Source organism: Ixodes scapularis, unplaced genomic scaffold, assembly GCF_016920785.2.
Source record: "Ixodes scapularis isolate PalLabHiFi unplaced genomic scaffold, ASM1692078v2 PGA_scaffold11__112_contigs__length_91849675, whole genome shotgun sequence".
Taxonomy (NCBI): Eukaryota; Metazoa; Arthropoda; class Arachnida; order Ixodida; family Ixodidae; genus Ixodes; species Ixodes scapularis.
The window spans coordinates 27,913,816-27,934,679 of NW_024609837.1; the positions used below are offsets into that span (position 1 = coordinate 27,913,816).

A 20,864-nucleotide genomic window follows, 5' to 3' on the forward strand; every position below is an offset into this window, starting at 1 on the left:
CTCGCCATTACAAGCGTCTTCGGCACTGCATAAGCAATCAACTCACCAATCATTCCCATCTCTACGGATCTCTAACAATTACATTGTTTTTCTTGCGCTTTCAAAACAATAAACTTATTTCTTAGTGCCTCCAAGAACCGACCCAACATATGGTGGCGGTACGAAGATGTACGCTTGTTTCACCGGTGTGTGGATACCAAAATCTTGGTATACAAGAAACGTCTTCAGGAAGCCTTTCATGGCTTCCTTTTGTGACGTCATTGCCTTGGAAACAACAAGTTCGATGGTGTTTGCAATGAACATGGTGGAAGCTTGAAATCATTACCCCCTCAAAGCGACACTGTCAATACCATCAAAATTCAGGCTCTTACATTCCTCTTGTTTTCGTCGATGATAAATCCTTTCCTGACGTCATGGTCAGCATTCGGCCAATCATGGCCGGCTGACCACAGCGACGCTTTCGATTGCGCACGTCGCTAATACTCGCGCGCAACCCCACTGACGAAGGAACTACTTTGTTGTGGTGTAATTTTAAGAACGAAAGCGAGCGTTTCCTTTCAACCTCACCTTCGCAAAAACTTGATGACGTAACTGGGGGATAGCAATGTCTCTCTGTGACGATATTTGAATGCGGCTCACACATTAGGCCTCCGAGCACTGAGTGTGCACTCGGTTTGGGCTCGTGATAATCGATAGCTCGACAAGCATTCGGTTGGTGGCCCATGTCCCATCTCTCCACTGTCGACAATTGCCGAACCATAACAACGTCTGGAACTCTGCGCGGGACTCGTGCTTGGCCAACCCCCAGCGCGTGGCTATGATCAACACTAACGTGGCCGCTTTTTCTTGCTGCGAGTTGGGGGGGGGGGGGGGGGGGGGGGGGTGAACGCTGCTCATTTTTTCTTTTAAAATTTTTTAACGACTTCTATTGCGTGTGCTGAAAAAATAATGCGTGTTTCACGGGTCATTAACGCAAAGGAGATTCGTTCCAAGCGGTGTTTGTGCCAAGCACAAAATCGTCTCATCGCTCCTTTTACTGCATTTACGCGCTAAGCCACAGTTAGCGCACAATACTTGAGGACAACATTCTGCGGCTATACAGCCAAAGCAATGGGGGAACGTGCGCTTGATAATCTCGATCACCCATCAAAGCAGTGCACGGGCGCTCTTTACTTCTTCTGAAATAGCCGTCTGAGAGTAAAGTGCGGTAACTGTTGTGCCGCATAACAGCAGTTAAAGCTGAGTTTTCCACAGTTTACCCGTGTAACAGGAGTATTAAGGCTGAACTCCATGGGATGAATATGCAGCGAAAAATCGACGAACTTTACCCGGCGGCTTTTGCTCTGCGCGTGGCATCAGCACGGTGGCTGCTACGTCACGCGCAAGGCGAACGTACCGTTGGGCGGCGTTCGTCAGTTATTCGTCGCATAATTCGGTCCATGGAGTTCAGCCTTTAGAAACACACGGCGATGAAGACTCACGCACATCAGCCAGGACCGAACGCGCCGAAGGTTCTAAGCCATAGCCTCTGGCAGTTCGACGACGGAGCCATAGAGTACCCGGTCGCAGATTTGGAGCTCGGGGATCTGGTAGCACAGATTATTTCTGCAGGAACCTGGTTGTCAGCGCACAACTTTTGCAGCGGCGAGGACTCAAAACATGGTTCTCAAACCAGACGAAAAAACAAAACAAAAACAAAGCGGTAGCTCGAGGAACGCGAGGAGCACGAGCGGACGTTCTTTCGCTCGCGACAAGTGTGTTTCGGCGTCTCGCCACAGAGGGGCGCCGGTTTCATGGCTCCCCTCTCATCCGTTGTCTGCCGCTTTACCTTTTCAATTCGGCGGCCGCATTTCGTGGCGATCTGCCAGGCTTTTTCAGTATAGAGGAGGCTATGTCCAAACAAGCGTCACCAAAGTAGCGAGATACCGGTACGCTCTGCATGCAATACAACTGGCCAGCTGTTTTGTATGCATTTTTAGCGAAATCACTGTTAACAAAAAAAAATATTATAAGTTCGGCGAGTTGGTATGATGGCCGAGTGAACAGAACAGCGCACATAAAGACAGGGACAGAGAGAAGGAACTTGCACAACTCACAAGCGTTGATTCGCAACTGAATTTATACACAAAAAGAAGAGGACGTGCTGAAGGTCACGCAGTGCGTGTCATACGCGACACAACACTATGTAACTAAAATTTCTTTACCCCAAAGTCCGATCTAAACACAATATTTCTGTTCGAAGCAGTGTCACTGATGGGTGGCTAACGTATCAGTCTCCCAAACTATTAACACAATGTGCCTCCAAGTTTGCGAGTTGTCTTGTCTCAATTGGGCCGAATTGTTTTTGTGTCATTAAGTATCGGAGAACACGAGATAGGCTTGCAATGCACGGGACCCACCAAAAGTTTCAGTGAACAGTCAAGCTCGAGAAGGTGGTGTCGTAGGTTCTTTCATAAAATGAACATGTCAGTTGCAAATGTTGCTGAATTTTTTTATTGCCGCGTTCGACTACGTTTAGCAAAAAAAAAAAAAACAAAAAAAAAAGCCTCCCCCCGCTGGTGGTCAAAATACTTATTTGGGAGACATTCAAGTTCCGCCAGAGCTCAAAAAGGTCTCAGGGCTTGGTCCCAAGTTTTGCCTTTAACGGACTCTTCATGGCTTTTGGCGTCAACACCAATCTGTTGACGCGCTTGGTGGTACCAATACTTGGCCCTGGACATACCTATGATCCTCGAACTCTGATTTTCTTTTTGGCCGACAATCACCTTCAAGTTTTGGAGGCTGATGAGGAAGGATCCTTTGTATTGATGCCAGAAGAACACTCTAATGAAAATGCCTGTACCGCCGTGAATAAGAAATTCAAGCAGGTGCAAGTGTTCCTACAAATTAAGGCGCAGGCATTAAAGCTCTGTGAACGACATTTTCGACACGATTGGCTGAAAAAATTAAGAAAGCAGCAGGGCTTAACCCTTGAGGTGTTCTTCAGTGCAGAACCCATAAGGAAATCTGCCCATTCCGTGCCATTGTCACTGAGAGAGGCACGTGGCAGCGCCAAATGGCTAGCTTTCTTCAAAAACACCTATCCGGTTTGAAAATTAAGGACCCCTTTTTAGTCAGCAATCTGAAGCAGTAATGGAAGCTTTTAGAAACAATGATTTTAACAACCACTTTTTGTTCAGCGTTGATCTACCAGACATTTTTGGAGCGCAGCTCTTAGGCGCCGTTTCCGGGTTGAGCGGCGTCACCGTCGGCGTAACCGCGCGTTGCATTATGGGACGTTTTTCCGGTTAATTTAGAAAAAAACATTTTTTCGCTAAATTTAGCGGGGAAATTTTTCTGCTAATTTTGGTGGGAAAGTTCATCCGTTAAATTTAGTGGGAAATTTTACGCTAAAACTAGCGGGCAAGCATTTTCCCGCTAAATTTAGCCGGGAAACTTAACCCGATAAATTTAGTGGAGAAATTGACGTCACGTGACCTTAACACCAATTAAGTTTCCCCGCTGAACTTAACGGGAAAGGTTTTGACTAAATTTCCCGCTAAATTTAGCGGAAAAGTTTCGATAAATTTTTTGCTAAATTTAGCGGGATAAATTTTGCTAATTTTCTTGCTAAATTTAGCAAAAATTTAGCGAAGATTTCTTGCTAAATGGGAGGGGAGAAGGAGGGGAGGGTGCTGAAGGGGAGGAGGGGCATACCCTCCCTTCCGCCCCCTTAACCCCCTCCTTCTCAAGAGCTGCGCTCTAATTCGGCATTACAGAAAATTGAAAACGTCTTTAATTTCTTATTCCCTTCCAGACGAAACATTACTGGCCTCAGTCAAGTACTGTATTGAAGAGCAAGGGGAGCTCCCCTTCAGAAACTCTAATAGTGCGTCTTTGGAAGGCTTTCTAGAACTTCTGCAACTCTATCTGTACTCTATGACCGTTGGGCGGTAAAATGATACTTTTATACAGCGGTCAGGTGTGTGTACAGGATTATGTGTGGCACCTGTGCTTAGTCTTATGTTTCTAGAAAGTATTGATAGAGAAATTGATGGTGTCTTCAGCAAGCCCTAAGTGTCAAAGGTGTTTCGATATGTCGACGATTTTTCGCTAGTGTATCCCAAGTCTGCTGAAGGTGATAACGTTGATAAGTTTATGAACGTAGGCTTTGGTCTTAAGTTCACACTTGAAAAACCTTTGGACGGGAAGTTACGTTTCCTATAATTTTCGTTATATCTTCACACAAACCATATCTACTGGAGTTTCTCGCCTAGGTCAAAAAAGGGCATCCTTCATTATGCGTCAGCATATTCGAATGTTGTAAAAAGGTGGATCGTGATTTCAATACTTGGGGCTCCGCTTACAAAGTCCTGCTTTCACACTGTCCGCAAAAGTTTGAATAATTAGGTTGAAAGACTTCATACGTCGGGCTTCCCATTACAGGTTTTAAAGGAGGTGGTGGGGGCCTTGGCACGTAAGACTAAAGGGAATCAGCGAAAGGTAGCTAGAAATCACCAGAAACGAAATGTACAATGAAAGCGCGAAATGTTGCCTAATTTAAAAATAGCAGCCGAAAGGTGCCTGTGGTGTTTTCAGCTCCCAAAAAAAGGCACAAATTTGTTCCATGGTTGGCTCGATAGCGCAAAACCTAAAAAAAAGTCAAGTGCCATAAACGCCACAGCCACCCTTATGTGTCGCTTTCAATTGGTCTTGTGTATACAAAGACACAGTAACGTGGGGTAGAAGCTATGTGGGACAAATTAGCCGGTGCTTGAATGATCGCCTTCTCGAGGATGATCATTCTCTGAACGCTACAGTGGGCGATCATGTTTCCGTACATTATAATTCCTGCTCATGTTCTCCAATCCTTAAAGGCACAACAATAATTGGATATTTTGGAGTCCAGACGACTTTCGAAATCTTGAAAAAACAATGCATTAAAGGCTTGGGGGAATGCTGCATTAGCCACCCATTAGTGACACTGCTTCAACTAGAAACCTTGTTTTTAGATCAGACTATGGGACAAATATATTGTAGTTAAATTGTGTTGTGTTGCGTGTGACACGCACGGCGTGCACTGCGTTACTTTGAGCACGTCCTCTTCTTCTTTCTTTCGTGTATAAATTCAGTTGCGCGTCAGCGCTGGTGTGTTGCTCATGTTCCTTCTTTCTGTCCTTGTTTTTTTGTGCGTTATTCTGTTCACTATTAACCAGACTTTACCGCACTAGTATGGCGCACGTGAAAATTTTATCTCGAACATTTTAGAGACAAATATGGAGTGACACCGCCAATAATAAATGTTATTTGACACGTAATGATGGGTGTGGCTTAGCTCTGAGGTAGTGATGAGAATATAGTGCATGCTTGGTTCAACACATTCTTGTTAGAGCATAGATTATCAATTTTCTTTTAAATACTATGCCGTTAAATTGTTAGTAATATGTTTTATTGAGTCATTATGACGCGAGCGGTCCGTCCTCGAATGACTCATTGAAGCTATTGCATCACTGTGGCTATCTGGGCTAGTTGGTTTATGATGGTGGACAAGCGCCGAAAAAAGACAGTGACAAGAAGTTGACGCAAACACTGCTCGAGTGTGTACGTAAATTTCTTGTCCCCGTCTTTACTTTTTTTTGGCGCCTGTTTCTTGCGTCACAAAGTACTCGATAACCCTTAAGCACTTCGAGAAATTTTACGTTATTTAGTGCGTCGTCTGGAGACAACATGTTCGCCCCCTAACGAGTTTGGGAAGGTATCAGGTAGGATTCAGCGATTTCCCTACATACCCCCTAGGAGGACGTGTACACTCCCCTCGTTTTCCTGAAGGCAACCCCTTAATTTGACAAGACTCCTCTATTCTCAATTTCCCCCCAACCCCCCCCCCCCCCTAAAAATTTAGCCCTCCCCCCCCCCCCCCCTTATTTCAATTTCCGGGGAAACCCCTGGTAGGATTGTTATAACTCGCAGCAACTAAAATAACGTGAGCGTCGAAGACTCGAAGCATTTCAAAGTGGCAGATGACTCTAGACAAGGCTCCACCAGCACGGTGCGACCAACACCCCACGGCGGTCAAGAAAAAAAAAGAAGCAATAATTATGTTTTAAAACAAAACGTTTGTGTACGAGTGATTCCCCGACGCAATCTACCCTTTCTTCTAATTTTCAAATGTTGCATAAAATATGTGCGGCCGCCACTAGTTGGTCATGCACCATGAGCACGCATTGGACACGAGAACTGCTTCACTGCTCGGCGCCAACTCGGGAACAAATCCCGAGCTTCACGCCGGAAGCGATGAGACCAACTAATGGCGGCTGCGCATAATCAATGCGTCAATTCACAATTTCGCAGAACGGTCTATTGCATCTATCGTAGAGTTCATATAAAAAAAGAAAAAAAAAAGTTTCGTTATCCTCCGGTACCTTTGGCCGTCTCCGCCAGGAAGGGAATTAAGGTCCCCATTCCTTTGCCGAGATTGAGGGCGATTTATATTTGCAAGACATCACCAGCGGCCGGCGTCGTGTAAACCAAAACTAAAATTAAGTGCTTGCGTTCAAATTCGGCGGATGCAAGTCATAGGAGGAAAATAAATGAGCACAATCGTCAAATGTGCACATCAATAACAATGCACCATTGCTTTGAAGTGAGTATTTTAAAATATGAACTTTCCAACTCGATTGTGCTCAATTTTTTTTTTTTGCATTCGCTTTCGCGTTGTATATGTACTCGAAACAAATGACGATATTGTCAAAGTAGAACATTGCTGTACGTTGACTTCATATAAGTATTGTAGAATTTAACAAACTTCAAAAGAACTAAGTCCTGACATGTCAACGCAAACGCGGCAGTGATTTATTCATTACGGGTTTAGTTGAACTCGTTCCTTTCCAAATTTCACTTTTTTTGTGAACTTTATATAAAACAAGAGGGCCTTCGCAATACACTCCATTAAGTTGTCTGAACTGGAGTCACTGAAGTATTGACAGGATCCTATAATATTACGTTTACTTCAAAGCAAAAGTAGTGCATGTTGATAAAACTTCGGCAGTGTCGGATGTTTTCGCCCATTTATACTGGTATATTGGCCCAGTTTTCTTGTAGTGGTCACTTTCGGATACGAAAGAGATGTCTTTTAGGCTACTTCGATTAGTGGCTGCATTGAGGGAGCTTTCACAAACATTGAAGGTCGCGGGGGAAAGAGGGGGGGGGGGGGGTGGATTAGCAGTTTCTTCTGTTTTGTTTTGTTTATTGACTGTCTCTTTAAAATCCTTCCGTTATAACGACAATCAAGTATGTATTGTCAGTAACACAGTAGGAATTAAATTAGTGTCCGCGAAGTTCCCATATTGGTATCTTCGATGTGCTTCGGTAGACGGTATTAGCTTGGCACCGTTATTTGAAATATACTGAATTTCGAAAAATACCCTTATAACAACTTATGCATTCTATCAACTCGGCAGCCAACAAGAACATTACCTTATTAAGAACGCGTGTTTTTGTAGCATCCTCCGTTTTTCTAACTTTTCATGTTGGACTCTTTGCGCTCTATTGTTTTTGGGTAGAACTTAAGTCATCTCATTTTCCTTAAAATTAATTTTCCCGTGTTATTTTTTAATTGTTTTGAAACTACTGACACAAGCGATTTTGTGTATGCCAGCATTTTATCTCTACTAGGACTTATGCAAAAGATGAATGATTGTACTAGGAAAATAATTTTGTAACTTCTACATACAAACTAATATGTTCGCTAGACAAGGATGGTCATTAAAAACCTTTCATATAATTGGGACCAATATAGAAGCTGCGAATTATGGGTTACAAAGTACATAATTTAAGAATGAATACTTTTGGAGAAAAAAAAAGTGGTAGCGAAGAATGTTTGTCAGATTGGATTTTCGATACGAATTATTTTAAAATTAGCCCAGTAATACCTGATATGTTTGTTTCATTGGAACAAAAATGGGTCACACCTCTAAGAAAGAAAACATAATTATTTAATCTCTATTTCTTGAAAAGCCTTAGATGTCACATAAAAAATACATAAAAATGAAACAATTGTCATTCATCAAATCCCATCACGCCTTTCTCACTGCCATATAAATTTGGTATGGAAACAGTGTGTGTTTTACTTACTCAGATTTGGAATGTTTTACAGAGGATACATTTGACGCCTCCTGGTAATATCTCCTATTAACGAAACCATGTTCACCATACTGTGCGAGATAAGCCAAATGAGCTAGGTCAATCATTTACCAAAGTACGACGCGTTAAAAGTAACTCCTATCTCATGAAGATTGTATATTTTTGTTAAAAGACTGGATTAGTTCCGCGTTTTGTGAAGCGATATGTTTTTCTCGCACAGGTGATACACGCGATCAAAAACATCCTCTACGAACGCTATGTTCAAACAAAGGCTAGACTAATCGTTTCTAAAACAATTGTCGTTTTTTTTTATTTCTTTTGCAATTACTACTAATTCATTGAAAACATTATCGTGCCATTGTTCATGAATAACGGGCATTGAGGGTCGCTAGGAATGTGCAATTAACGGCCAGAACTCATTGAAGAATTGCATCTTTATGGGGTCGTTACTAATAGCCAACTTTTACGGCGCGCTGATGAAGGCTTCTCATAGCCACCACATGTCAGCCTGGCCGGTAACCGGTTAGACGCTGAACGTCTGCCATCTGAAGGTTAAAAAAAAAAGATACTGTGTTCCAATGTCGTGTGTCAAACCTTGTGCTGACATTTTACATAAACATCTGGCAGTCCGCAAGATGTTCGTACTTTTATGGAACGTTTTTTTTTTTGTTACTATTCTTACCTTTTGGGAATTGCTTCTGGATATCAGCGACAATTTTCAGGGATACGACCTTCCCCTTCAGCCACCGCTGTGTCTCATTCGATTCAAAGTAAAACTACTAAAAGTTTGAATCGTCCCCATATCTGACGCGAGTGTTGAACATTGTGGTCAACCGCTAAGCTATAATTGTCTAAATTAGTTGTGCGCATGCGAAGTATTGATAACCGTGCCAAGCCAACAACTGATAACCACATATTTTTGGCGGTAACAGAAATTTATACCTTTTTGCAGTTCACCGGTGTCCTGAATTCCCAAAATCATACTCTACACTGTATAATGTAAATAGTCCTCTCTGGATTCTGGAAGTCCTTTCTGAAGAATTCAGCCTAACCTCCAAATAAGTTTTAAACACCCCCCCCCCCCCCCTCCTCCTCCGGGACCACTCTTTATGCTAAAAAAGACTCATCAGAGAAATGATTCCAAGGTGGTGCAGAGTTGTGGTTCCAATTCTAGAGAAATGACAGGAACGCTGCTATGGGTTAGCATAAAAAAAGGAACACCCTTTATTGTACGTCCGTCGGGATGTTCAGTTTTTGGCACTTCAAAAAAAATCTCCCAAGATGACGACATGAATGTATGTACACAGTCTCTACTCGCTTGTGGACGTCGTCTCAGACATCCTTGAGCGTCGCGCGATTGGTTACAATGGTATGTACAAGAGCTGACCGCGTGACAGAAATGAGGGACACAAACCAAAGTCCTTGTCGAAACCCGCTAGTTGAATGTTTTCTGTAGACATGAAAGAAATGACGTCGTCTTTTTGACGCGCGCAGAAATGATGAAGATGTTCTCGGAAAAAGATGTAGATGATGTAAACCGAGCTTCGAGTCATGATGAAAACACTACGGCATCCAGAGCTATTTAAAAAATTTTTTTGCGTTTTTTTAGGGACAAATTGGAAGCACTGTAACAAATTTATCATAATTCTGGTGTACCACCAGGTAATCACGCTTGCGTTGACACTATAATATTTCGTTTCATACTTATATAACATCAAATTTCATTTTTATGAAATTAAAACAAAAATACGGGAGGGTTTAATTTATTTATGCACGAGCCATGTTTCTCCAATAGAGTGGACCCTAATTATGACATATCTTTTTTACTGACATGAAATTATTATTAGTTTGAATCCTATAGTAATACAAATGCCATAATTTATATAAACTCAAACTTTTGATGCGGATACCCCAGGTCCTATATGACCAAATGCAAGATTTTTTATAATCTTTAATCTTTTTTAGCAAGTTGACATTACTGGAAAGCTTTAATCACATTAAACCCGACAGAACATTCGTACTTCTTGAAACGACTGTATCAAACGCCCAGTTGATGTAAAATTGATATCAAAACAAGACAACGTTTTCCTCGAACGGTCGAGTTTAAAGGGAATGAAGTTTAACATTTATCTCGTCTAATCGTTTTTGGTATGTCGTATTTTGATGGCTACAGAATTATATCCTTTTCAGCTTCCTCACTTTTTTTGGCGTCCGTTTTGTTGAAGTACCTCGATCAACACTTATGCGTAAACCACCAGTGAGTTGGCCTAAGTGACAACGTCTTGTTGACATATTCTTTAGAGATGAAGGTTCTAGCGGTGTTTTGGAAGGACACCACCGCTCTACGGGATTCTTTGATGGGGAGACATTGGATAGAGATTGGGAATGAGGGAAGGTGATCAGCGACCATCTTAGCACCACACAACGCTACCGTAAAGATGCTAGAACGCTTTGGCCTTCATGAAATTTGCAGGAACACGCAAAACGTAAGAAACATCAACGCATCGTCGGCGATAATTCTAGTCATATATGATGACTAGTTTGGTCGAGGTCACTAGAAGGGTAATTGTTGTCTCTCTGGCTTTGTAAAAGCGAATGTTAAAGTTATCAGAAATGGTCGAACTCTTCAAATGTTTAAATATTATACCTAATTAACAAAAGCTTCTTGACAAACAATAAAATGAAATGAACTGAAAACTTTGCAAATCGTAACCATATAAAGCATGTCGTTTATAAAAATATACAAACAAAAATTAGTTTTTGTGCTATCACTTGATTTGTTATAATTCTTCCGCCAACTCAAAACGCGTATCTAATCCACTGATTTCGATTAACTATATAATAGGTGTTCCAAAGAATATGAGTATAAAATTTCACATAAAACAATAAAATCAAACAACCAGTGCATCCTATTGGGACGGCGGGCTAAACTTTTCTTCTTGTAAAAAAAAATTTAAAATACTAATATTTAAAATGTTAGTTAGATAACATAATAACTCAAGTTTTTTTTACTTTCTTACAGACGCAGTCGATGAGATTAATTAAACATATACTGTTTTGTCTTAAAAAAGTGCCTAATTTCAAAATGATATCCGACGCAACAGAGGCTATTCGACGGCATTGCAAGTTGACCTTCGTAAATAAGGCGATCAAGCATAATTCTCGAAACCATGATCAGGGCAAACAAAACACCCGTTCAGGAGACGGAATCAGTCGAAAACGCGCCATCTTTTGTATTAGTCTAAATTGTTAACTTACGCACCTTGATCATTACTCACGGCGTGCTTTTTGGGGCATTCATTCTCACATCGGCGTATCAGCTATTTCCTGGGGATTATAGGCGGCCACATCTACGGAGCTACACTAGTAGTGTGAATAACTGCATCGTCATGCTTTCGGGTGGACATGTTTTTTTTTACGATTTCGTAACTTCTAGCGCTGCACGCGAAAAGACAAAAAAATAACGTGCTGGAAATAGCGTGGTTGATATGGCAGCTGCAGGAACGCCCCGTGAAAACCACTACTTCTTCATGAATATCGAGTAGAAGCGTCAGCGTTTCCCGTCGTTTTTTTTTTATTTGGCACCGATATTTGAGCTTTTTTCTGATGCAATAAACAGCGCGCTTTTCATAGCCAGTGCGCTCAGCAAACACCCCTTTACTCAGTGCAGTCCCAACTTCAAACCTTCGAAACTTTTTAGATCCCAGTTGGTAGTTTGTTAGTGGTGGTGGTTGTTGTGGTTCTGGCTGGGGGTTGTTTTAAACTGGAAGGATAATTATCTGCGCGTACTGGTAGCCTTTTTTAGCAAAGGCAAGACACAAAAGAGCGAAAATGGGGGAAGAAACAAAAATAAGAAATCAAGTTTTATGAGATCTGCCACCGACTGACCGAACAATCAACCAAACAGGTGACGATTTCTTCATTTGCTTGAGTTGCTGATAGCTTTCTAAAAACAAGGGTTGAGGGTGTTTCCCCGTTGCGGTCATTCACGCGGTCGTTCGAAAGAAAGACACGGGATTCGTGATACAAGGGGCAGCGCTTAAATCCCCAATTACGAATTTCAAAGACTACTCAGAAGACGAAATTTCGCTGAGCCTACCTTTTTCATTTTACCTACCGCTGCAAACTTTCGTTGTGTCTACCATCGCTTTAGCATTTTTTTTTCTCACAGCTTACAATGCTGGGAACAATTTTGTATTGCCCGTTTGAACAACGTCCAGCGACTTGACATGCTTCAAAACACCTGGATGACTTCAGCAACTTCAAATAAGCTGTTCCCAGCCAGCCTTCACGGACACTTAAATGAATGCTCTCGACGTTCGAGTTATCAAAAACATAATTTTTTTTTCGTGCAGTAGGCAAGATAAATGAATCATATCATGGAACACAGTTTTCCTCTCGCGTTTGGAAAACAAAGGAGTAGTGGGCTCAAAGGTTCGTATATTGTTACGTGGTCGTATAAAATAACAACGCAAATATTTCACCATGTTGGACACATTCTGTTTATACCTGCGATGCACTCCCGTTTCTTCATCTTGGCTTAGAATGGTCAAAAAGGCGCTCATTATTTCTTAAACTTGTAACTCGCGACAAAAACTAATAATCACATCTGTAATAGCGGTACCTTCAGACGGACAATGTGTGACTATCATAATACACACTTGGATTACCCAAAGGGCTTGTGAGAGTTTTTGAGTAATGCCAGTCAATTCCGTATGTCATTCATCGCATCAAAAAACCAATTCGCAAAACAAAACCTTAAAAAGAAAGTTTTGACTGTTCAGATGTTTCTCACTTAGCAGAAATCGAGAAGAACACCTGACGCACTTTAAATGTTCGTTCTTCAGCGTAGAGTGCCGACTTGTCACTTGACTTCACTGCAGCATTGTGAGAACTCTCTTCGATTTGGGTAGCTTGCAGGGGGCGTTTGGGACACGACGTGACCTCGAAGCAGGTCACGAGAAAATGGAAGTCGCGTAAATGCTGGCAGCAACTAGAAGTAGTGTCGATGGAAGAGGGCTGGGGCATGCGGCGTTGCCATGGCTTTGGAAATCTGCAAGAAACAAGCGAAGGTTACTTTTCGTTATCAACTCAGCACCGTAAAAAAAAAATTACCTTTTTATTGTAACAGCGGTAAATCTTGTATTCGAGGAGGCGGTGATTACATCTCTAATGCGGCAGGCTAAAATGGCCTAATATTTATTTTATGCGAGAAAAATATGTTTTTGTGGCATTTCTAAATTAAAAGAGGGCACAAACCGCAGCATTCTTGTATTTTTGTTGTTCTGAAGTTATGGAGCGTTGAAGACGCCGCGACAGAATTTAGCATTTTCACTTGCCGTCACAGGTCGTATATTTGACACCCTGTGCTGCCTTAATTTTTTTGCTTTGCCTCACTTAAACTTTTTGGTACCATTTAGTACGTACTATAAAGGCACTTTGAATAAAATGCAATTCTATAAGATTGTTGTTTTATATTTGTTTAACAAAATGTGAAACTGAACTTCCAGGTCTACATTTTGTCAGCAATAACAAGTCTCTGCTTTGGTTACACTTAAGGTAAATTATCCTTTTCTTAAAGCTACAGAAAACCCTAAACAAGCTTACTATAGCTAAAATAATATAATTCAAATTCATCAATTAGGCATCTCCTTATCGTCGCGTAAACCGTGTATAAAATAACAAAAGTTGCGTGTTTAAATTTTTTTCTAAAACTTCATTTTTAAATGTTTTTTGTGTTTATATTGTTTTAGATATAATAGTAGACTATTAGAAAACTTAATCTAGAAATGTCATATTTTGGTTGTATTTACTTTATTTTAGTCACAATCTTGTGAAATTAGTGTTCCGTTGGACAGACAACATGCGTGCTTGGTCGTCTCTATGATTTGGAACATATATTTTAGTCACGTTAAAAAAAATAACATAGAGTAGATTAAATTTTATATTCACTATAATTTTGAATTTTGTATAAGGCCAGCACATATAAGCACACTACAAAACAGTGAGTCGCAAGTCTATTAAATCAGAAGGCCACGCAACATGTCATGATTTTGTTTATTTATATCAAGATTCAAAATAAACGAGGGAGCATACTGATTGTCCATAATATTACGAAGGAAATAAAAATTTCCATGCTATTCAAATCTCGTACATGAAACTTCTGAAAATAAACGCCGGATGTTTGTTCACCTCCGATCGTGGAGATCACCGACGGTTGACTGCACGGTTCTTGCAGCTAAATAATATACGAACGTGCACTCACAGAAGCAGTTCGAAAAAAAAAAAAAAAGTCCATGGAATTCTTTGAAGGCAATACATCATCGGACTTGTTCAATGTTGCTGTGAATTATTTTTTTGCGCTGTCTATACTTCGTTCACCCTGAAGCTAAGACTATGGTGGGAGCTGCGTGCCCGCCGGACCACGCAGCCACCTCCCTCTTATCACCTGACCCGGCTCTCCGCGCGCGGGTATGGCCGGGATCGTAATGATGCGGCGAAATAGAGGCGTATGAATAGTTCAACGAGGACGTAGCTTCAACTGCAGCCTCACGTGTGAACGAAGTGCAAAGCCCATGCAGTTCATGTTAGCAGTTTCGAACATGCCGGCACTCTCTCACTGATGATCTACTTTGAGGGCAGGAGGTGGCACGTGCATGCGTTGACATATGAATGCGGCTATTCTGGGTTTTTGGCTGCAAGGGTGCACTGAGTTTATAGGACAACGCGTTGGAGATGTTTTGTCTTCCTATATACCCACAAATCTTGACAGATCGCAACGGAAAGCGGTCACCGAAATGGAAAAGGTAGAGCGGCACACAACGGATGAGCGAAGAACCACGTGACTGGCGCCCTGCTGTGGCGAGATGCCGAAACACATCTCTCCCGAGCGAACAAGTGTGTTTGGGGTCTTCGCCGCTGCAAAATATGTGCGCTGACATCCAGGTTCCCGAGAAATATCTCTTTGATGCTCTGTGCAACCAGATCCTCGCGCTGCAAATCTACGACCGGACACTCTATGGCTCCGTCGTTGAAATGCCAGGCTTTGTGAGTATAGGGAGGCTATGGTCTTGTGCATGTCTGCTTTTCAAATCTCCACTTCGGAGGTGCTTTTACGCCGCGTATACCTTTTCTGTCTTCGAATGTGTTTTTTATTGTTCATAGCTACTCTTGTGAGCTTTGTTCGAAACTTGTTTTGCCTGGTGTATGCGCTGGTGCGAACTTTTCACTTCAATGGCAGGAAGAGTGTTGACAAACGGCTATCGCTGGACTGCCCTCGAAGCAACTGGCGTGGTCTTTTAAGTTTCTAGTCCGTTCTTGTAGAAGTGATTGTAAAACCAAATATGTGTCGCGCATAAGCTAGATCCCTAAGTGAAGCCGCGTATTACAACTGTATTAGAACAGAGCGTACGGTGAGTACGGGCCGAATTACGCTCGCTCGTTACTGGGGAGCATATTGAGTTATTGTTACGGTTACGTGGCCGGATGTGGCTTTGTAAATGCGTCTTTCAACTGACACTGCGACGTCAAGTCACTGGTTGCCCGACTACTTGATGCTCATAACTCAAAACTTAGACATGAATAAAATTGTCTCTTTGAAATTATAAACAAATTGAAAAAAAAAAATTTTTTTTAGAAAATTAATTTTAAACACGCAATTTTGGTTATTTTATACACGTTTTACGGGAGGATAGCGAGATGATGGGTAATTAACAGATCTGAATAATATTATTATATTTATATTCAGCTTGCTTTGCGATTTTCATAGATCTAAAAAACGATAATTTACCTTCAGTTTTACTAAAGTAAGGATCTGTCAATGTTGACCAAAAATCGACCTGGGAGGCCAGTTTCCCATTTTGTTAGAAAAAAAAGTTTGAAACAACTTATAAATTTGTCTTTTATTCAAAGTGTCTTTATAGTACCTACTAGAGGCTAGAAAAAGTTTAAAAGAGGCAAAGAAAAAAATTACGGCAGCAGAGGGTGTCAAAGATACGGCCAGTGAGGGCAAGGCAAAACGCTAGTTTCTGCCACAGCATCTTTTAGTCTCCATAACTCGATAACAAAAAACTAAATGCGGGAAGCTTCAGCTTTGTGGCCTCATTTTAATAATGCCCCCAAAATATCTTTTCTGTTCGAAAAAAATAAAAATTAAGCACTTCTAGCCTGCCCAGTTTTATATGAAATTACCCTCGTATACAGTTCCACAGTTGTCTGCCGTACGAGACCCACAACGTTTTTTTCACCCAACTCCATTGAAAGTAGCGCTGCAAATGTCATAGGGCTATTTCCTTTTTACTGGTGAGCCAAAAAATAATGTGTAGGTCTTTATTATTTCGCGAGTAATTCTTCGAGATACCCCTGTCACGTGCTACATCCCTAAATTATAACCTAGACTAGCATTTTTACACAATACCCCGAAGTCAGTAATATAGTTCCCGAGTTTAAATTTCACGAAGCATTATTAAAGGTAGGCACTGCTTTCAGTGAAAAGAAATGAGGCATGAAGCGCAATACTCACAACAATGTACTAGAAAAATTTAAAACAAATATATATATATATATATATTTCCAGTACTAATTACTTCGCTTCCACGCGTGCGTATATTCATGTTTGAAGATTTGACAGACCAAGAGACTTTAACGCTTCATTACATTATTAACATCTTATGTTTTTTTGTTTTTTTTACTTATGTATTTACGTTTCTCATCTTAACGCTTTCACACAGGAAAATACCTTATCAAAGTATCCTATGAGGCATCAAAAGACTCACCTCCGAGTTTCACCACGGCGGGGGTGTAGGAGGGCCGTTGATCCGTCGACAACTCCGACAGGTCACGTGGCCTCGTCGTCGGAATCGCTGTACAAAAAAGTGCGATTAAATTAGCGCATAAAAAATAGCTTAGCCACTGACACGTTAACAAACGCGAGGCACTCCAAGTTTTTTATGTGTTTTTTTTTTATAAGAAAGGTAAAGAACAAACCACAACGCAAGAGGAATTAGTATACAGTATATTAGCCTTGTTACACTGGCACACTTCAGTGCTGTTACGCTAAGCCCCAGTTAGCGCCCGATACTTGAGGACAACATTCTGCGGCTCTGCAGTAAAAGGTATGGGCGCACGTGCGCTTCAGCATTTTGAGCACCCATCAAAGCAGTGTACGCGGACTCCTTCAATTCTTCTGGAATAGCAAACCGAGAGTATAGTACGGTAACCGTGGTGACGTGTGCAGCAGCTAAAGTTGAGTTAACTGCGGTTGAGGGTGCCCGTGTAACATGCACGTAAGTCACGCTCTGAGTTTCTTAAGCGTTCATTGAGAATACACTACACCTGTATATGGTTGAGTTGTTTTTTTAATTGATTTTAGAGTCACTGACTACTAAAGACACGTAAGGCGTGGCATACCACGTGCACGTGAGTTGTCTTGAGATTGGATGTTCGACGTTCTTATTAACTGAAGCCGGATTCACACGATGAAATTTTGCTGGCGATTTGGCAACTGCAAGGTCGGGCACCGCAACCTCCACCATGTTTTTTTTTGTTATTTTTTTTTAAGTAGACGGCGACCATAAATTAGAAAGATCTAGAATTGTGTAGCCAAAAACTTTGCGTATACGCCAAGAGATGGCGGTGTCGGCACTGCACTCGCGCCGAGTCTCAAATCTGGTTTTGAATTTGCGCGGATGACAAAGTTATTTCATCGCGTTTGCGAAGCTTATGTGTGTACGCTGTGCAAACGTTCGTCATTGCTTAGATGTCACCCGAACAACACAGAATAACTACTTAATATTTTTTATCAGGCCGTAATTACAAGCGCCAAAAACGAATCACGTTTACAAATAACCCCAAGACACGATGTCTCAAAACTTGAGACTTCGTGTTTGCCCCTCCATTCCCGTCACTCCCTCCCATCCCGGGGTTTTCTGCAATCGACCCTTTTTTTAAAACCCCATCGGGCAACATTCCCGGCCGCCATTTCTCGGAAACGACGCGTTTGTTCGGCCGCGAGTTCTCACCAAGCGCTGACGCAAAGACCCGTTCTCCAATACAAGCCAACGTTACTAGCTAAACCCAGTCACGGAAATGCCGATAGACGCTGCTTGCACGAGCAATACCTCCTCTGTCCCCCCACGGGTTGCCCACCGTCGTTCGACGCGCAACCGTTTTGGGGGGACGGCTTCTACGGTAACTGCGGTGCATTCTACGAAATACGCACGTTTCGAAGCACATCGACTTGATGGTGTTTCACCGTACTCTATAAACACGCATGCGGGAGAACGCTTAGTGATATCGATCTATTAGCGCAACAACTACTCAATGTCGCGTTCTTTCGAGAAAAAAAAGGTATATTATGTTTAAGTTACGCAAGATCCTTTGAGCACTTGGTTGTTGTTCGGAAGCTGGTTTACGAGTGGGGCGTTTAAATACCTAGCAGGTTCTTTGCGTGCTTCTCGCGTACCTACCTCTGTCGTGGGGTCTGGTCAAGGAGTTCCGCATCTGGCCGTTGCGGAGTTTTTCGGATTTGGCGCGGAAGGCCTCCGGAGAATGCGACGTGGATGAAGAGCTTGCGGGAATCTCTGCAAGTCAAGCGAAAGTTGAGTATCACTGCGAGCCTGTGCATATCCAGGAACGCCGGCTCGAAATAACGCGGAAGTTTCGTACATGCGGTGCTATTCATTTTATTTTTAGCTTCCCAACTAACTATACTTTCACAATCACCGGCCTTTACCCTTTCTTGAATATTATTTAGTATCACGAAATTCAGAACAGTTATTGTGAAATCGACAAGTGAAAATCATGCCAAAACCAGCACTCAAATATACGCGCGATTTTTAAAAAAGTGCAATAACGACAGGGGAAAGCGGGCTTGCAAGTCGAGCAGGGAGTCTAGAAATAGATATGCCGAGCATTTGTTTCTTGCTGCTGCTTTGCCGGGTGCTGGAGCGAGTTTCCAAAGCATTCATTTGACACTATAAATCAGCTTATAATCAGTTGGCAACAAAGTCTACAGTCCAAATAGGGAAGCCCTACCCTCTCCCTCACGCCACTTTCTTATTCTTGACAGTAGAAAGTTTCAGTTTGAAAAACGCAGTGAGGACCAAAATTGTAAATTCAACAACTTCGCGAAACTCTTTGCCCAATATTTGGGTCTTTCTTCCAGCGACGTTTGTTGACGTGTTTATCAAATTTTCAGGCAAATTGAGGACCATAAGGAAAACGCCGAATCACGCCTTCAAAGGAATTTTAGAATTATTTTTCAACTTATTCCTCTTTAGCTTTTTTCCTCAATTAAAAAAAAAAACTGAAAAAAATCACGTGGTTATGACGTAGTGTTTCACCGGTACCGATGACTTCAAGCTTCTTGTGTGCTTTTTGAGCACAGCATGGAACTTGTGAATCGCGAGCGATTACAAGTGCCGTCGCTGCACTCATTGACCACGAACGCGAGTTCAAATATTCGTCGAAGGAATTTGATTGTTGACGAACGTATACGTCCGAGTGACGGAGTGGTCGTGTTCACATGCGTGAGCTGTGTTCAGCTGATGTGCTTAGACACCGCGGATGCATCGCCGTGAAAAGGCGTCGAGCTTTGTAACGAAAAGAATGGACAAAATGTTACGCTATATTTTCATATCTGCGAAGCGAAAAGCAGGCGTTTGCTTCTCGGGAAGCATGAACGTCAACGCACAGCTTTTGCTGCGGTGAGGACCCAAAACACACTTGTTCGCTCGGGAGAAGTGTCTTTCGGCGTCTCGCTGCAGCGGTGTGCCAGTCACGTGGACGTTCTCTCATCCGTTGTCTGCCGTTCCACCTTTTCCATTTCGCCAGCCGCTTTTCGTGGTGATCTGCCAGGTTTCTCAGTATATAGTGGGCTATGGCATCCATAGAGTTATTATAATGTACGCTAGAGGTTGAACTGGCGCTAGTGTGCTGCTGCAAATTGACGCAGACAGCAACCAGTCCGAAACTGACTTCCGGTAATGCTTTTCTATGGGAATAAGCGAGTGCATTTTCTCGCTGCGCTCGATTACAAGAGCAAATATCACAAATATTTCGTACGTACTAGGCACATTGGAACATTTCTCAGTCACGCAGACGAAATAATTGGTCAGTTACGGCGCTTTTATTTGAAATTCGTGGCATGAAAAACGGTGCTAAAACCGTTTCGTACATGTATTTGTGTGCACTGTCGGACACTGTTAGCGCGAACACGGCGTCGGCGCTTTCCGCCAAGGGGGATATACGTGTCAAACGAACGAAGGACATGTGGAAAACCAATATAGACGGCAAAGACTACGCAGTAACACTGGATAAGTAACTCCTCCTGCATGCAGGCGATAAAAATAAATTGAAAGCCACGTAATACAGTTCGATTTGCAATAAATAAGTTATTCTTTCTGCTCGTGATAATGTGCGAAGATGCATCATTCTGGGTTCAAATCATCAACAGCACGCTTCAAATCTTTACAAGTAGGGAGAATTCAGAGAACAGGTGCCCGATAAAAACTGCCTGAGATAGGAAATAATAAAAGACCCACCTATCGTAGCCCACGTACTTTATTTTTTTACATTCGAATGGTCTTTAACCGATCGTAAAGATGCACGACGGAGTCATATTCATAGAATGACAGGACGGGCATATTAGCAATATATAAGCGCCACCGGAATGCTAGCGAACCTTGAACACACTCTACATTCCTTTTGATCGTTATTTAGCTCAGAAGCGTCGCTCATTTTTA

At 42.1% G+C, this 20,864-nt stretch overlaps 1 protein-coding gene across 1 annotated transcript in view; it reads right to left on the minus strand.

Moving 5' to 3' along the window:
* Nucleotides 1-13,114: 13,114 nt before the first annotated feature.
* LOC8034317 (lachesin) overlaps nt 13,115-20,864 on the minus strand; it is a 116,879-nt gene continuing 109,129 nt past the window's right edge. Inside the window, exons 7-10 of the mRNA XM_040205659.3 lie at nt 18,588-18,701; nt 16,896-16,982; nt 16,312-16,388; nt 13,115-13,174 (exon numbers count right to left, since the gene is read on the minus strand). Of these exons, the coding sequence (XP_040061593.3) occupies nt 13,115-13,174; nt 16,312-16,388; nt 16,896-16,982; nt 18,588-18,701 (338 nt within the window). The remainder of the gene's footprint in view (nt 13,175-16,311; nt 16,389-16,895; nt 16,983-18,587; nt 18,702-20,864) is intronic.